Raw genomic sequence first — 18,574 nt, 5'->3', positions numbered from 1 at the left:
CCACGCCTGGCTAATTTTTTTGTATTTTTAGTAGAGATGGGGTTTCACTATGTTGGCCAGGCTGGTCTCGAACTCCTGATCTCAGGTGATCCAACTGCCTCGGCCTCCCACAGTGCTAGGATTATAGGCATAGGCGTGAACCACCATGCCTGGCCCACTTAATGCCTTTAATTCATTACAGTTACAATTATTGAAGCTCGTATTGTCTCACCTTTGGCCAGCAGAAGGCTCTTCTCACCTTTGGCCAGCAGAAGGGGTATTTCTTTTTCCCTCTTTCCCTCCCTTCCTTCCTTGCTTTTATCTAACAGTTTTATTGAGATATAATTCACATAACATGAAATTCACCCATCTAAAATGTGTCATTCAAAGCCAAGGAAGGTAGATTGCTTGAGCCTAGGGGTTCAAGTCCAGCCTGAGCAACATGGCGCGAAACCCCATCTTGATAAAAAAAAAAAAAAGAAAAAACATAAATTAGCTAGAAGCGGTGGTGAGCACCTGCAGTCCCAGTTCCAGCTACTCAGGAGGCGAAGGCAGGAGAATTGCTTGAACCCAGGAGGCAGAGGTTGCAGTAAGCTGAGAACACACCACTGCACTTCATCCTGGGCAACAGAGCAAGACTGTGTCTCAAGAAAAAGAAAAAATACTGTGCAATGCAGTGGTTTTTAGTATATTCACAGAGTTGTACAACAGTCACCACAATCAATTTTAGAGTGTTTTCATCACACCAAAATGAAAACCTCAGACTATTAGCAGTTACTCCCTGTTCCCTCTACCTCCTGGCCCCTACCAACCACTGATCTGTTTTCCGTTTCTATGGTTTTGACTATTTGGTATATTTCACATAAATGGAATCATACAATATTTTTATGTCTTGTTTCTTTTACTTAGCATAATGTTTTCAGAGTTCACCAGTGTCATAGCGTGTGTCAGCACTGCATTTCTTTTTATGACTGAGTAACATTCCACTCTATATACCACATTTTGTTTCTCCATTCTTTAGGTTGTTTGCACTTTTGGCTATTATGAGATAAATAATGCTGCTTTGAACATTCATGTACAGCTATTTATGTGAATATCTTTTCAATTCTCTTGGATACATTCCTAGGCATGAAATTGCTGGATCATATGGTAATCCCATGTTTAACCCCATGCCAGACTCCCAAAACAACTGCACCCAAGACCTTGTTATTGTCCATCTTTTTGAATATAGCCTTCCTAGTGAGTATGAAGTGGTATTTCATGGTGGCTTTGACTTGCATTGCCCTAATGACTAATGACATCTTTTCATCTGCTTATTGACTGTTGTGTCTCTGTTCACATCCTTTGCCCATTTTGTAATTGAGCTGTTTGTCTTCTTATTGAGTTATGAGTTCTTCACAGGCTGGGCATGGTGCCTATAAGCCCAGTACTTAGGGAGGCCAGGGCAGGAGGATTGCTTGAGCCCAGGAGCTCAAGACCTGCCTGGGCAAGACAGGGAGACACTGTCTCTACAAAAAATTTAAAAATTAGCCCAGTGTGGTGGTGCATGCCTGTCGTCCCAGCTACTTGGAAGACTAAGATGGGTAGATTGCTTGAGCCCAGGAGGTGGAGGTTGCAGTGAGCCAAGATCACGCCACTGCACTCCAGCTTTTATTGTATCTCAAAATAAATAAATAAATAAATAAATAAAATTCTTTATATATTCTGGATACAAGTCCCTTGTCAGATATGATTTACAAATATTTTCTCCCATTCTGTGGGTTGTCTTTTTACTTTCTTGATGGTGTTCTTTGAAGCATGAAGGATTTTGATGAGTTCCTATTCCTACTTACCTGTTTTTTTTTTTTTTTTGCTTGTTATATTTAGAAAAGTTTGCCTAACCAAAGGCAATGGAGCTTAATGCCTATATTTTCTTCTAAGAGACTTAAACTTTTAGCTTTTACATTAGGTCTACTATCCATTTTGAGTTAATTTTTGTTTTTTCATTTTTTTTTTTGTTTGGTGTATATATATATATACACATAGAGAGAGAGAGAGAGAGAGAAAAGGAGTGTGTCTCTCTCCCTGTCACCCAGGCTGGAGTGCAGTGGCACAATCTTGGCTCACCACAACCTCTGCCTCCTGGCCTCAAGTGATCCTCCCACCTCAGCCGCCCAAAGAGCTGGGATTACAGGTGTGAGCCACTGTACCCAGCCTTGAATTTTTGTGTATGGCATGAGAAAGGAGTCCAACTTTACTCTTTTTATTCAGTTCTAGCACTATTTTTTGAAAAGAGATTCTTTCCCCATTGAATTGTCTTGGCATCCTTGTTGAAATCAGTTGATTGTAACTGTGAAGGTTAATTTCCAGACTCAGTTCTATTCCATTGAGCTGTATGTCCATCCTTATGCCATTACTGTCTTGATTCCTATAGTTTTATAGTAAGTTTTGAGATGGAAAAGTGTGAGTCTTCCAACTTTGTTGTTTTTCAAGATGGTTTTGGCTATTTTGGGTTTCTTGCATTTCCATATGAATTTTAGGATCAGATTGTCAATTTCTGCAAAGAAGCCTACTGAGATTTTAATACCCTTTAATACCCCGGTGTTGGCAAGAGTGTGGAGTTGAGTCTGTCCATCAATTTGGGGAGTATTGACATGTCAACAATATTAAGTCTTCTGATCCATAGACATAGGCTGTCTTTCTGCTTATTTAGGTCTTTTTAAAACTCTGAACAATGTTTTGTATTTTTTCTTTTGTTTATCCTTCCTTCCTTCCTTTCTTCCTTTCTTCCTTCCTTCCTTCCTTCTCTTTCTTTCTGTCTTTCAGTCTTTTTTTTTTTGTCCCACTATCATCCAGTCTGGTGTGCAGTGGTGCCATCATGGCTCACTACAGCTTCTACCTCCCTGGCTCAGTCTGCCCTCCACTTCAGCCTCCTGTGTAGCTGGGACTATAGGCGCACACAACCATGCTCGGCTAATCTTTATATTTTTAGTAGAGATGTGCTCTCACCACGTTGCCCAGGCTGGTCTCTAACCCTTTGGCTCAAGCCATCCACCTGCCTCCGCCTCCCAAAGTGCTGGAATTATAGGTATGAGCCACTGTGCCTGGCCTGTATTTTTTCATAATATAAGTTTTGTACTTCTTCTGTTAAATTTATTTTTTAGTATTTGTTTTTGATCCTATTGTAAATTGCTTTCTTAATTTTAATTATTTTTGGATTTTGGATTTTTTTATAGTTAGAATATAGAAATTTAATTGTTTTTTGCATATTCATCTTATATCCTGTAACCTTGCATAACTCATTTTTTAGTTCTAATATGTATTTCTTTTTAAATTTTGAAATAACGTGTATGTGATAAAAAGGTCAAATAGGGCCGGGCGCGGTGGCTCAAGCCTGTAATCCCAGCATTTTGGGAGGCCGAGACGGGCGGATCACGAGGTCAGGAGATCGAGACCATCCTGGCTAACACGGTGAAACCCCGTCTCTACTAAAAAATAAAAAAAAAAAAACTAGCTGGGCGAGGTGGCGGGCGCCTGTAGTCCCAGCTACTCGGGAGGCTGAGGCAGGAGAATGGCGTGAACCCGGAGGCGGAGCTTGCAGTGAGCTGAGATCCGGCCACTGCACTCCAGCTGGGGCGACAGAGCGAGACTCCGTCTCAAAAAAAAAAAAAAAAAAAGGTCAAATAGTACCCAAGGGAATATAAGGAAAAGTGAATCTTCTGCCTTCTCACCCCTGCTCCCACTAAACTAAACTATTGTTTAGTTTTTCTTAAGCTGTTTCAAGCTGAAGAAAGGAGTGGGATATTAAAAAACAGTACTTCACTGTTAGCTAAATATCTTTTTTGTAGACAGGGTCTTACTCCATAACCCAGGCTGGAGTGTAGTGATGCAATCATAGCTCATTGCAGCCTCAGCCTCCTGGGCTCAAGCAGTCCTCCCACTTCAGCCTCCTGAGTAGCTGGACCACAGGTGTGCACCACCATGCCTGGCTTATTTTTTTAATTTTAATTTTTGTAGAGGTAAGGTCTCCCTCTGTTGCCCAGGCCAATCTTGAACTCCTGGGCTCAAGCAATCCTCCCACCTCAGCCTCCCAAAGTGCTGGGATTACAGGCGTGAGCCACTGCACTGGGCCTTCTTTTACTATTGCCCTTGTGCTTATTTTTTTCTTTTTGAAGGATTATATATAAGTCAACTAGACTCCCTAGTTTATTCTCTTTTTACTTATACTGTTAAGAAAATGAGACTTGGAATGTGAAACAGATGTGATTCCTGATCTGATTCTGTCTTCAGGGGACAGAAAAACCTTTGGTGTGGCAGAAAGACATGGGTGTTTGGGTGTTTATACCTGGAAGAGATTTCTTACCCCTAACATGGTCTTTGTTGAGACAAATGAAAAATAGTGCATGGCTACAGACTAGGTTTGTGCCCCTGAGGACTGGAAGAAAGTTACTGATGATTATGTTCGACTTTACCCTTACTCTTTTAACCCCAGTTGGGTCTTATCCTGGATTCTTTCCATTTTTAACTGCTTCTGTTAGCATGCTCTAAATGTGAGAGTTTTAATTGTTTGCTGCGCTTGTGGGCAAACAGTAAATGGTCAGATAAACACCACAGAATATCAGAAAATTAACAGGTTTCAAATTGCTATTTGTAAACCTGAAGGCTAAAAGTAATATGATTAAATAGGCAAGTATATGTAGTCATTAAAATTTAAGTAGGCAAACAATCAGATAATTGTGTGTGTTGCATATTATCCTGATCTCTTTCAGCACAGTGTTATCTCTGGGAATAAATTATTAGATATATAAATTACTTTTATCTCTGAAACATCGTGTTGAGTTTACCAATATTACAGCCAACCCCCCAAAGCTTTCTGTTTGCCATAGTTTAATTTACTAAAAATATATAAATACCAGTGAGGGACAGGACAAATTCAAAGAGGCATTTGAACCCAAAATTATTTCTTAAAACCACTTGAGTTAAATATATTCAAGGAAAAATTCATGTGTGAGTTCTTTTTTTCTTTTAATGGAGAAGACCAACCATGTGGCTGGAGGAGAACAGTAGGGCTTCAAAATACAAGACTTAGTTTTGAAGGGGTGGGAGTGCCAGGCAGAGGACTAGGAGAGGCTGGTCATGAACCAGAGTGCTGTGTCTTGGACAGCCTCCTTATTAGATGGGCAGAGGTGTAGGCACTCTAGAGACCCTCCTGGAGAACCCTGCTGAGAGGTTCCTCGGCTATGGTAGAGCCACTGATAATTCTTCCTTAAGGCAAGTGTTCAAGGCAGGCCAACTTTATTGGCTGCATGCCACAGCAAGTTCTCTAAGCTCAGTGGGCCTCAGTTTCTTTATATGTGAAATGGGGATGGTGGTGTTTGCCTCAAAGTATAGTTTTAAAGACTAAATAACTTATCATTATTACTATTATTTTTTTTAGAGACAGGGTCATGCTCTGTCACCCAGGCTGTAGTGCAGTAGCTCAATCTTGGCTCACTGTAGCCTCGAGTTCCTGGCCTCAAGTGATCTTTCCTCCTTGGTCTCCCAAAGTACTAGGATTATAGGCATGTGCCACTGCACCTAGCCTGAGTATGTTTTTAAGATGAGCTTACTTGTTCAGTAACAATAAAATAATATATTTTGATTTCTTTTTTTTTTCCCCAGAAAGTCTATTGTCAGTGATCATGAAAAAGCTTTGGGATGCAGTGTGCAAGCCTTCATTTGTTTTGTTTTCATGCCTTCAAACAAAATTTTAAAACTATCTGGGCCGGGCACGGTGGCTCACACCTGTAATCCCAGCACTTTGGGAGGCTGAGGCAGGTGGATCACCCAAGGTCAGGAGTTCAAGACCAACCTAGCCAACATGGTGAAACCCCGTCTCTACTGAAAATACAAATATTAGCTGGGCACGATGGCAGGCGCCTGTAATCCCAGCTACTCGGGAGGCTAAGGCAGGAGAATCGCTTGAACCTAGGAGTTGGAGCTTGCAGTGAGCCGAAATCACGCCACTGCACTCCAGCCTGGGCGACAAGAGCAAGATGCCGTCTTAAACAAACAAATAAACAAAAAAACTGTTTGAACTTAAACCCCAATAATAGTACATATTTTATTTTCCAATCAGTTGTGTCTACAGAATTGTCTGCAGAATGTCTTTTGATATGACAATGGCTGAGAATTCTTTGACAGGTTTTGCAACTCAGATTCTTTCTCAAAGAATCTTGTTTACCTTCCATAGCCCCTTTGTTTATTGAAAGCAAAATATTCTTAGTTCCCTTGAACCCCAGTGTTCCTGCCATTCTGGATGTCTCTGTGCTGTGGCGTGGGGCCCTTTTTGGGGTGGGATTCCCCAGCACATAGCCTGCTAATACATAAGGAGGTGGTACTCCCATTGAGTCTATTTGGCATCAATCAGCAGGCAAGTTTGCACTGAGTAGTACTAATCCCAGCTTGCCCAAGCTATTGTGGTTGTTGTTCTTTTAAAAGCATCATCTTTTTTTGGTTTCCTGGCCTAAAATTTCAGAAGCAGGAAGTGGGGGTTGTGGATGGTGAGTATAAGAGGGGCTAAACCTGGTTGTCCTGGCTTGAAGTAATAGCAGGAATAATAGGCTTGTCAACTTTGATCCCAGCTGTTGTATTCTACTTACCAGCCTCTCTGCTGAACCAATTGGAATTTGGTGGGGACTCCTCTGAACGGCTTTTCTGAGTCCTCACTTTCAGGATACTAGTAGATGTGTCCAACAAGTATCTCCCATTCCCAGCAGGGATCCTTTTGATTCTTGGCCTTCCCAAGAGCCTCAGGCCTGGGACTGGCCACTTGGGTCCAAGCAGTGTCTCTAGTTTGGCATCATTGGACTACTCGAAGGAGCAGGACTCTCAGCTGTTATGAGTGATGCTAGAAGCCAGGCACAGTGGCTCACGCCTATAATCCTAGCACTTTGGGAGGCCAAGGCAGGTGGATTGCTTGAGCCCAGGAGTTTGAGACTAGCCTGGGCAACACAGGGAAACCCCGTCTCTACTAAAAATACAAAAATTAGCTGGGTATAGTGGCATGCACCTGTGGTCCCAGCTACTCAGGAGGCTGAGGCAGGAGGATTTCTTGAGTCTGGGAGGTCAAGGCTGCAGTGAGCTGAGATTGGGCCACTGCACTCCAGCCTGGGTGACAGAACGAGACCCTGTCTCCAAAAAAAAAAAAAAAAAAACCACTCACACACACAAAAGTGATACTAGGGAGGCCTTTGGCAGAGAATAGACTTCCTTAAGTGTGAATGTGGTGGTGGTTCTTCTGGAAATGGAAATCAACAGCCCTTTGTGGAGGGGCTTTTGCACAGAATACATATATGAACCATAAAGAAGTCCCATTTCCTCTCCCTAGGTTCTCTTCATGCAAGAAATGGTAGTTAGCTCCATTGTTTCCTCTGAATATTTTCCTTTGTTTTCTTTCTTGAAGGACTGCCACCAACTCCTGTCCAGCTGCTCTATCCAGTGTCCCGATTCAGCAATGTCAAATCCCTCCAGCACCTTTGCAGATTCCGGATACGACAGCTCGTCAGGATAGATCACATCCCAGATCTCCCACTGCCTAAGTACAATGGGGTTCTTAGGGTGGGGACAGGAATGAGTAAGGGGGTTGTGGGGAGGTAACAAATGTCACTGAGGCCTGCAAGCTACCTTCACAGGCAGAGTCTGGCATAAAATATTTGCAGACATCATTCTTTCGCATTTCCTGTGTCTTAGCACCTAACTTTAGAACTGTCATATTGCAGCCAGAGGGAGGAAGGTGTGTGTGTCAGCCTCCCTTCTGCAGTCTCTGTGAAGAATAGAGTAGAAGTGGTAAGGGTAAGGAAGACAGAACTATAATAACTGAGAAAATGGAAATTGTGTTACGTCTCTACCATGTAGGGAATGAAGAAGAGTTGAACAAAGGAGTTACTTCTTTTATATTTTGCATAAAAACCTTTTGTGTATATCCCTCATCTCTTTTTCACAGACCTCTGATCTCTTATATCCGAAAGTTCTACTACTATGATCCTCAGGAAGAGGTATACCTGTCTCTAAAGGAAGCGCAGCTCATTTCCAAACAGAAGCAAGAGGTAGAACCCTCCACGTAGCGAGGGGCTCCCTGCTGGTCTCCACCAAGGGTATGAGCTCTCCGCCTCACTGCCCAGCCACATTTCTCACTGGGCAGTCATCATCATGCATTGAGCCTTGGGCCCCCTCCCTGCATCTCCCAACATGGATAGCCCCGATCCAAGCATTTGCCCATAGAATGACAAGATCTGACTGTGGAGTCCCCAGGGGCACACACCCCATTTGGGAGAAAAGCAGACAGACATGAAAGACATGAAAGCAGATTGCCAGGAAATGTGCAAGCTAATCACTGAATGTGAGCAAGGAGGGGGACACCCAAATGTAGCTAAGAGTGCAGCCTCTGGCAAGGAGAGGGTAATTGAAAAAAATAAAAAGAAGAGTGCAGCCTTCTCTCATAGGGACTTGGGCTGATCTCCCTGATACCACACAATTGGCATATAAAGCAGGAAGCTAAAGGGAAAGGAAACTTCATCAAAGAGAACACAAACATGCCTTTAATTGCAACAGGCATGCACTTCAGTGAGACTCCACCATGTCCCACAGCTTGGAATATGGGGATGAAGAAAAACAGCCCACTCTTCTATTTAGAGTTCCATTTGGGCCATTACAAAGTAAATTGTTGAAGAGAATAAGTGAATTAACTAAGGAATTCATTTATCTACGAGGCTCTTCTTCCATCATTACACAGTTCTACTCATTTATTTTCCCATAAAATATCTTGCAATACTGGTTTGTGCAGATGAATTCCAATTAGTCTTTTAAATTGCACTAAAGTGAACATTGTGGGGCCAAGTTCCTGAGTTGGGAACAGAGTTGCCAGGGAGACATGACTTTGGTGGTGGTGGTGACAAGCAAGATTGACTGCCAGTGTGCAATGACTGCTTTCTTCTGGTGTGAATCCTGGAGTAGATGTACAGTCTCATCATTTCTTCAATTATATGCAAATTGTATGCCTTTGGAAGTGACTAAACATCTAATGTCTGGTGTCTAGGTGGATTTCTCTGCATGATGGCTTTGCACTTGAGATTAGGCTGAGAGGTAGAGAGAGCACTAGGGAGGTCCACCTACCTGACTACCCTTGAAGAGTAATTAGGCCATTCAGTTAGAGGACCACGTCTGTGGGTGCAGTGCTGTAGAAGAACCCACATAAACAGGGAGCACATTCAGAGAAGGGCCTTGTAGCATTGGAGAGCTCAAACTTCATCATATAGGAATAAATGGCCTAGAAAGAAATGTGATTAACCTGGAGCATGGAGGTTTTAGGGAGGGATAGCTGAAAGATGCATTTGATGGGTTTTCCTGAGAAAGAGAGTGATTAACCTCCTCTCTGTGGTTCCAGTGGGGAGGAAGTTCAGCATTACGCTTATTCTTTGCCACAGGCAACAATCCGGATGTCACAGCAAAAAGAGATCCTGAGAGTTCAGTTCAAACCTTTGCCAGTGCATGACTGCTCCCAACACTCAAGACAAGTGGCTCCCCACCGGCCTGTTCCTGATCATGCCACACCCTTTCCAGCTGAGGCAAAGCCTTTATACCTCTAGGTCCCCTTGCCCAGAATGCTCTGCTCCAAGGCCCTCCCATATCACAGCAAAAAGAGACATGGACAAGGACCAAAATGAATGTAGTTACAAGGAACTAGATTTCAGTCCAACATTAGAAGAACCTTTTTAACAGAGAGGTCCAAAACTGGGATGCTTTTCCTCAAGAGCTTCCATTCAGCAGATAGCTGTATATTTGTATTTGTTTGGCACCCAGTGTGAATTGAGAATAGAGTGCTGAGCAAAGCAAAGGCCGTATTCTCACTAAGCTTCCCTTCTAAGGAAAGACAGGCAACAAACACAAACATAAATGAATGGACTAATTTCAGGTGACTGTACAGTGTTGTGAGGAAAATAAAACTGGGTAAAGTTTAGTGATTAGTGGTGGGGTACTCCTCTAGTTTAGATAGTCAGGGAGAGACTTGCAAGGAGGTGCCATTTCAGCTGAAACCGGAATATCAAGGAGCCAGCATGGGAGTGCCTTGGAGCAGAACATTCTGGGCAAGGGTACCTAGAGGTATAAAGGCCCTGCCTCAGCTGAGAGGGACGTGGCATGATCAGGAACAGGCCAGTGGGTAGCCATTTGTCTTGAGTGTTGGGGGCAGTCATATATTGGCAAAGGTTTGAACTGAACTCCCAGAATCCCTTTTTGCTGTGACATCAGGATTGATACCTGTGGCAAAGAATAAGCATAATGCTGAACTTGCTCCTGCTGTAGACCCTAGGAGCCCTGGAAAGGGGGGATGTAACACTTCCCAAGGGAAAGATCCTTTTTTTTTTTTTTTTTTTTGAGATGGGGTTTTGCTCTTGTTGCCCAGGCTGGAGCGTGATGGTGTGATCTTGGCTCACTGCAACCTCCATCTCCTGGGTTCAAGCAATTCTCACACCTCAGCCTCCCAAGTAGCTGGGATTACAGGTGTGCACCACCACACCCAGGTAATTTTATATTTTTAGTAGAGATGGTGTTTCTCCATGTTCGTCAGGTGGGTCTTGAACTCCTGACCTCACTCAAGTGATCCACCCACCTTGGCCTCCCAAAGTTCTGGGATTACAGGCATGAGCCACTGTGCCCCGTCGGGAAAGGTCTTTAGGGTATGAAATTTGGTCTTTATGACTTCTGGTTGTTCAGACTGATTTTAATTTGGGAGTTCTGAATGGCCTACTTGGTCTATGTGTGCTGTTACCTGTGGAATTTCATGCCAGGGGGTTTGGAGTCAGGCTACAGAGTAATGGCAAGAACAGTGCCTGTCTCAAGTCGGAAGGTGGACGCAACAGTGGCCTTTGTGATTCTGTGTCAACCCTGTCCAGTTGACAGAAGCTGCAGAAATATAGAGCTCTCTGACCAGGCATGGTGGCTCACGTCTGTAATCCCAGCAGTTTGGGAGGCTGAAGCAGGCAGATCACGAGATCAGGAGTTTGAGACCAGCCTGGCCAACATGGTGAAACCCTGTCTCTACTAAAAATACAAAAATTAGCCAGGCGCGGTGGCACACGCCTGTCCAGCTACTTGGGAGGCTGAGGCAGGAGAATCGCTTGAACCCAGGAAGCGGAGATTGCAGTGAGCCGAGATTATGCCATTGCACTCCAGCCTGGGTGACAGAGCGAGACTCCGTCTCAAACAAAACAAAACAAAAAAAGAAATACAGAGCTCTTTCTAGGCAGGTTCAAAAGGGATTACTCCAGGGGCTCACTTCCCTTTTCAGTCCCTAGAGCAATTGAGCCTCAGGGAAAAAGTAGGTAGGAAACGAAGGGGTTAGGGAAAAGGAAAGAGAGAATTTATGCAATGTGGTAGGATATATTTATTAGTTATTTCAGGACCTTGTTTTGTCATCCAAGTCATAGGCTGCTCAGGTCCCCCTGACAAAGGCCACTACTGCATCCCTAGTCACATGTGGCCCTCGTGGAAGCATTCAGCTCTCCAGGCTCCATTCTCCTTTTGAGGTGTGTTGCTCTACCTCCAGTGTCTGGCTGTTCTTTCACTCCATTTTGGTTCTATTCTGTTGAACTGTTTTAATTTTTTTTCCTTTTTTACCTAGGCATTTGGTTGCCAAGCTCCAGCTTTGAAGAACCAAATTAAGCTACCATGAAAAGAAGAGGAAAAGTGAGGGAACGGGAAGGTTGGGATTCTCTGTTCAGAGACTTTGGTTCCCCACGCAGCCCTGGGGCTTGGAAGCAGCACATGACGGTACTCTGCGTGGGGCTCCACCTCATACCCACCCCTGGGCATCTTGGGACTGGAGGGGCTCCTTGGAAAACTGGAAGAAGTCTCAACACTGTTTCTTTTTCAGAAGTTTTGTTTTTGATATTTGTATTACTTAGTATGGAAAACTCACCTTGAAGGCAGCTGGGGTTTGTGCCCGTTGGATTGAAAGTGGTGTGAAGGGTGAGCAGGTCCAAAGAAGGGGTGGGAGGAGGAGACGGGACGGCCATTCAGCTGGTGCCAAAGGCAGAGTTAGAGTCTATGCCGTGGGCCTGGAAGATGGGAGGAAGGGCCTGAGGTTTGTAAAGGACTGAGAGTTCCTGAGGGAGGGGGAGTCTGCTTCTTGTTGCCATGGGCAGCTGTGGTAGGAGCAGGAGAGAAAGGAGGGTAGGTGGTCTCGAAAAGAATATTGGGCAAAACCTGGCAATTGGCCTTAGCTGGGGGAAGTAGTGACTCCTGCATCCTTTTTTAAGGTTTAGGAATCTGAGTTCAGAAACACCTCTCATGGAAGCTGTACTCGTTGTGATTTACTTAATTCCTTAAGTTCCATGACCTGAAGTTAACCCATTCTTTCTCTGCTCTCAACCCATTCCCCCCTTGAGATAACTGTACGTGTCACTCTGGTCATGGTAATGGCATCCCTGTTGCTTCTGCCAGCTGTCAAGGCAATTGTGTTTCTCATCACCTGGGCGGTTCAGAGCCAGTCATGGGCTGCTGAATTTAATGGAGCATGCTTCCAGGTTCTTCATGGCAAACTGTACTCATGACTTAGGAGTCAGTGTTACTTCCGTGTGCCTGTCAGCTTGTGAGGGGGAATGTGGAGGAAGGTGAGAAATGCAGCTCCCACAGTTGTGCTCTTCCTAGAGAGAGCTCTCAGAACGCAGCCCTCACAGGATTTCCTTAGGTCAGAGGAGAGCATCACATCTCATGTTTTTAGGTTTATTACTGCTGTCCCACTTCTGAGATGGGAGGTAGCAAGGGCTTCTATATCTTCCTGTGTTCATTCTAGCAACCCAGACATTTCCGGATCAGATCTTGCTGGTCTCCACTCACTGGAAAGTCTATCAGGTGCCGATTTGAGGGCTGCCTGTCTTCCGGCTCTCAGGAGGAGCGGGCAGAAAAACTCCAATGGTCTTTAATGGTTTCTGCAGCTGGCCATGGCCAATTCATATGGCATTGTGAGTCTGCTTTCTTGTAGAGCTGCTCTGGGGAGAGGTTTGCTATTGAGATGTAACAGTGGAGCTGTTGGGTCTTCATGACTCCTTTGCGTGTGTTCCGTGAGACTCTTTCTGGGTTCCCCATGCTTATGGCTGCCTCATCTCACAAGATACTAATGTCAGGTTTGTGGCTTCCTGATGGTTTCGGTGGGGCCCCAGTGTCTTGGTAATTTATAGGACCACCTCATCTGGGAGCATTGCCTTCTTCCTTAGTCCTGCATGTAATGACCAGTCTTCCTCCTTGTAGCTGAACAGGGAGGAAACTTGCACCGTTACCTGACCATGGAGGGGCGGCCCACAAGATGAGCTTTGCACCATAAACACAGCCCACCTCTGATTTGTCATATGGTACCTCTTCTTTTCTTGGCTTCCATGGTAGTATTATCAACTATTACCAATTAAGCAAGATTATGATCCCAGAAATTGGCTTAGCATGTAAGTGTTGCCTCATGTGAGAGTACAAGTGATATAACTCGCCATCTTGCAGGAAGTGCCACCCTGATATAGAGCCTGAAGTCTGGAATCCATTGAGATCCTTGGGTGGCGGATATGCAGCCTGGGAGCTTTCTTTTTTTGTTCCTTTTCAGCCACTCATAATTTTAAGATTATTTTTTAGTGTGTGTATGCCTGGCTTTGTGCTAGATACTGTAGAAAACAAAAAAGGTAAAAGACGTAATCTGTGGCCTAAGGGAGCTTTTAGGTGACTGCTGCACATCAAGCAGAAAATCAGGGACCATCTAAAGACATTTATAGTAGATAAGATCAGGGTAGACCAGATGGTCTGGGAAAGTTCTGTGCCTCTGAGGTTTTGGGTTGTAGTTAATGGCAGGACAGACAGTGAGATGAGAAACACATGAACAAAAGCAAGGAAACAGAAATCTGCATGGCATGTACTGAACAGTACACAGCCCTGTTAGAGCAACATAGTTAAAGAATCCTTTCCAGTGCAGTTGTCTAGATGGAAACTTCTCAGCCACCAGGCAGACCTGAGTGCCGAGGGTCTATGCTGGTTAGGTGGAGCCCAAAGCCCAAAGGAGTCAGCAAGGCTTCTGCCCATTGCCAGGGCCTCACTATGGTCAGCTCAGGCCATGTGAGGGAGGCAGAACCTGCACACCCCTTATGTTACTGGGGTTTCTTCTGGAGAACTCATACGCTCAGGTACAAAACAAACCAACTGAGGAGGTGTGACCCAACCTCACCACCCACCTTTCTCCTCCTGGGGAGGGTCGTGTTGAATTGTGTCTGTGATCTGTCGGTGCACTGGTCCCAGCCCTGCTGCAGCCTAGTCCTTCCTCTGTGGAGTGGGCTGCAAAACAGCAGTGCAAGAGGAGACAGGTGTGGGTGTTTGGTGCCTGCATGGGTGGCCTTGCACAGAGCAGTTAGAGGAAGATGAGGAGGAGGCATGGGGCTGGACCAGCTCTCTGGGATGCAGCCTGGTCAGAGAGTAAATGGAGCAGAGGAACAGGTGCAGCAGCTGGGGTAGCACCTGCCCTTCACCTCCCCGACCAGGCCCACCCCTCCTTCACCAGTGCTGTGTAGAGCTCATTTAAATGTATTCCTTTCTAGGTCCGGGCGTGGTGGCTTACGCCTGTAATCCCAGCACTTTGGGAGGCTGAGGTGGGCGGATCACGAGGTCAGGAGTTCAAGACCAGCTTGGCCAAATAGTGAAACCCCATCTCTACTGACATACAAAAATAAGCTGGGCATGGTGACCTGTACTTGTAGTCCCAGCTACTCCAGAGCCTGAGACAAAGAGAATCATTTGAACCCAGGAGGCGGAGGTTGCAGTGAGCTGAGATCGCTCCACTACCCTCCAGCCTGGGCGACAGAGCAAGACTCCATCTCAAAAAAAAAAAATTTTTTTCTGGTTGTATTTTCAAGTCACAAATTGGAAAAGGCTTACATCTAGAGACCCACTATTGATTTCTAAGTTGTGGGTGGGTGAGACTAGTGGCTTCAGTGCCTATATAACCCTCACCTGTTTATGACTGATCTACTGTAACCTTCCTCAGGTTGAGAGCCAGTGTGAGCCAGTGACAACTACTGCTACAACTTGCTGTTCTTGAAATTTGTGTGCTATGTTAAGAGCATAGGAGTAGGTGGGTGGGGGTTTTGGTGTGGGCACTAGATAAGGGGGTGGCAGCTGGCTCTTTGGGACCATTGGTGCTGACCTTGGCCTGGTCACCTTTCACTTTACCTAGGTAAGGTGAATGTTACATCCTGGAACCTGAGCCGTGGAGGTGGCACTACCTCCCTGAGGAGAAAGGTGTGGCCAAGGGAAGCTCCCGCATGGCTCCTGCTCCTTCCGCTTCCCTACATTTCACTTGGGCTAATCATGTAAGCCCCCCTTGAGGTTGGGGATGGTGTGGAGATAGCTGCAGACACCACTGTAACAGACATCCAGGAAGAATTGGGGAGTGGGGGTAATTCTAGTTCCCAGGCCTAGAGGTGAGAGGTGGGAGTAGAACCAGAAGTGCCCTGGAATCCAGCCTTGTCAGCCCTCACCCTGGGGCCCCCAGGAAAGCATGGCATGCTTGAAGTCCTCTGCTCCCTGCAGAAAGTGGGGAGAGGAGAGAGAAGGAAAAACTTCAGTTAGAGCTTTCCCTTCCCTGCTGCCTCTCTCCCTTAGCTTTGGAGCCCTAAAGTTAGTAGACAAGACACTGGGATAAAGCTCTATGGCTGCTGGAAGGTCTGAGTCTGTGTGTGTGCATATGCATATGTGTGTGTGTGTGTGTGTGTGTGTGTGTGTGTGTGTGTGTCATTTGCAGAAGTCTTGCTACCAGTTGGGGTGTTAAGAGCATCTCCACTGGGCGGAGACCTGGCATTTGTTTCCACTTTCAAGAGAATGACACGCCCCCTGTCATGTAAGGGAGGAGCTATTGAGTTTAGACATTTTCCCTATGGGAATCCTGGGTTTGGTTTGTGGGAAAGGAGGGAATGGAGAAGTGATTTTTATCTCTAATCGTCAACACAGCTGTTCTTCCACTGAATTTGTGCTATTGCATACATGTAGCCATCTTTCTTTTCACTGCAGCAGTGTTTATCAGTAGTTCAAAATGATTTATTTGCTCCTGGGGAGTAAAACCTTTTTTATTAAAAAAAAGAAAAAAAAAAAAAAGAAGAAAAGTGTGCCCCCCTCCTTCGCCATGAAAGCTATAGAATGATTGGGCCACAAAGGTCAAGTCTGCATGTCCCTGTGGTAGACCCTGCTTTCACATTGGAGCCTTCTCGCTCAGCACAAAACAATCGGAGGCCTTGAGAAAATGGAGAGCAAAGTCTTGGGAGCAGTGAAATGGGGGTTGGATCATAGAGACAGGCACTGGGGACTCGGGTACTGCAGTTAGGAAAGTAGCGTAAGGAGTTGTACTGAAAATGTTGATTCTCTAGTCTGCCAGAAAAGGACTTTTCTTTACATGCAGATTTCATATTGTCTTTGTCCTTTTCATTGCTTCTTGACCTTCCTGGTAGGTGTTGCTCAGTTTCTTCCTGTTTTCCTTCCTGTCCTCTCCACACCTGCTATCCTGTCCCACTCCCATCTACCTCCCGGGAAGCCAGCCCTGCATGCTTAGTTCATGACCTGCTTCACTCCCATTTCATTTCTAGAGGGTTTAGAGGGGACCTGGAACCGCTCCCTTTGCCTCTCCTGCCTGCTCCTCCTCAATGCCAAGAGGCCTGGAGGGGCAGACAGAAAGCTGCTGGCCACAGTGGGAAGACGGGCATGTTTGGTTGCAGCTGGACTGCGATCGTAGTTCCTCCTGGAGATCGAGTGTGAGGAACTTAGGACACTCTTTCTCAGACTCTGGGATCATCACATACCACACTGCCCTGCTCAGAGCTTTGTCCTGAGCTCCCTAACCAGCTCAGGTGGAGCAGAAGCCTGGTCTCACTCCTCCATCTCTGGTGCTCCCTTGGGTGGGGACCTGCCCCTCACTCTTAGGCCCAGAACCTTGTCCAAGGGACAGGTAGGGTCCAGGTGCCGCTTTGGGTAGCTGGCTGTTGGAATGCCCAAACTGGTGCTGCCTGTGGCATAGCCACTGCTATACGTTTTTGGTTGTTTTTAAGAAACTCGATGAAGAGGGGTGTCATTCTTGGCTCGGGGTGGTTGCCAATTTTTCACCAGAAAGGGAGCCACCCCCTGCAACCACTTCTGTCCCCGTTAGCCCCCCTCTGACCTCCAAGCCAAAGCGTGGCCTGGCTTTTGTCTTCCCATTTAGTTTTCCTCTTTTGCCCTTCCTTTTGTGCTTAATTTATTAAAATAGTTGCTGTATAATTTATTTTCATAAACTATAAAAAAATACTAAATGGTTAAAATAGACTTGCAGGCCAATCTTAAATGGGGTGGGGAGTCTGAGGGTGGGATGGGGAAAGGGAAAGAGGTTTTGATATAAACAAAACAAATGCACTTTGGGTGTGTTTTGGTATTTTTCTGGGGATAGAGGGGGTGGGGTTAGGGATGTCCCTGTAGATTAGTTCCAGAATGGGGTGTCTGTATATACTGTATTAATAGGCATGTTTGACTCTTATAAAGGGACATTAGTAGCTGCTGCAGGTCCTGTTTGGAAACCCCATGTACAATTCCCAGTTTTTTGTAAGTGTCGGTGCGAGAGACATTTGACTCTTGTGTTTGTATCTCCTTTTTATGATTGCTGTACCTACCCATGTCTTTTTGGGGAGGGGTGAAAAGAGATTTGAAATAAAAATGTTTAGAAATTATTTCATGTTCTTTGGGTTGGTGTTTTTCACTCCCTCTCCCATCTCATGTGACTCCTGATATACCCCAATAGGATCTGATGATCCAGCCCCGGGGAATGGGTGATCCTTGTGATGTCAGCCAAGCAGAGTGCACACAGCACTAGGCTTGTCAGAATTAGAGGTGCTGAAAAATCCCTGAGGCTAATGGCCACTGCTCAGAGCTAACTTCTCCTTCCCTAGGAAGTGCAGGAGCATTGCAGAGAGCTTTCTGGGGCTGAGTGCCTGTGGCCTTTTTGTCTTGGTGAGCAGTAGCGTGGGGCTCTACCTAGGGAGAGTTCATATTTTACCATAGCAGTCATTCCTAGTATTCCCCATGGCTGGCACCAAGGTTTTTCCTAAGTTTAACCCATAGCCCTTCTGCTGCCTTTCTAGCCTACTGTTGCTTAAGCTGTGCTTTTCGGAGAGAAAAGGACCAGGTTGTTCCTCTGGTTGACAACGTGTGTATAGGCATATCCCGGGGATTTTGTGGGTTCCGTTCCAGACAACCGCAATAAAGTGAACATCACAATAAAGCAAGTTGCACACATTTTTTGGTTTCCCAGTGCATATAAAAGTCATGTTAGGTCACGCGCGGTGGCTCACGCCTGTAATCCCAACACTTTGGAAGGCCGAGGCAGGTGGACCACAAGGCCAGGAGATCAAGACCATCCTGGCTAACACGGTGAAACCCTGTCTCTACTAAAAACACAAAAAATTAGCCAGGCGTGGTGGCGGGCGCCTGTAGTCCCAGCTACTTGGGAGACTGAGGCAGGAGTATGGCATGAACCCGGGAGGTGGAGCTTGCAGTGAGCCAAGATCATGACGCTCCAGCCTGGGCGACAGAG

General features: G+C 45.6%; 1 protein-coding gene across 1 annotated transcript in view; it reads left to right on the top strand.

Moving 5' to 3' along the window:
• SOCS7 (suppressor of cytokine signaling 7) overlaps positions 1 to 16,100 on the top strand; it is a 60,564-nt gene extending 44,464 nt beyond the window's left edge. The window contains exons 10-12 of the mRNA XM_011960008.1: positions 7,403 to 7,538; positions 7,943 to 8,093; positions 11,618 to 16,100. Of these exons, the coding sequence (XP_011815398.1) occupies positions 7,403 to 7,538; positions 7,943 to 8,063 (257 nt within the window). The 3' untranslated portion in view covers positions 8,064 to 8,093; positions 11,618 to 16,100. The remainder of the gene's footprint in view (positions 1 to 7,402; positions 7,539 to 7,942; positions 8,094 to 11,617) is intronic.
• The last annotated feature ends 2,474 nt before the right edge of the window (positions 16,101 to 18,574 follow it).

Source organism: Colobus angolensis, unplaced genomic scaffold, assembly GCF_000951035.1.
Source record: "Colobus angolensis palliatus isolate OR3802 unplaced genomic scaffold, Cang.pa_1.0 Scaffold50, whole genome shotgun sequence".
Lineage (NCBI taxonomy): Eukaryota > Metazoa > Chordata > Mammalia > Primates > Cercopithecidae > Colobus > Colobus angolensis.
The sequence above is the reverse complement of the archived record's forward strand: the minus strand, read 5'-3'. Positions and strand labels throughout refer to the sequence as shown.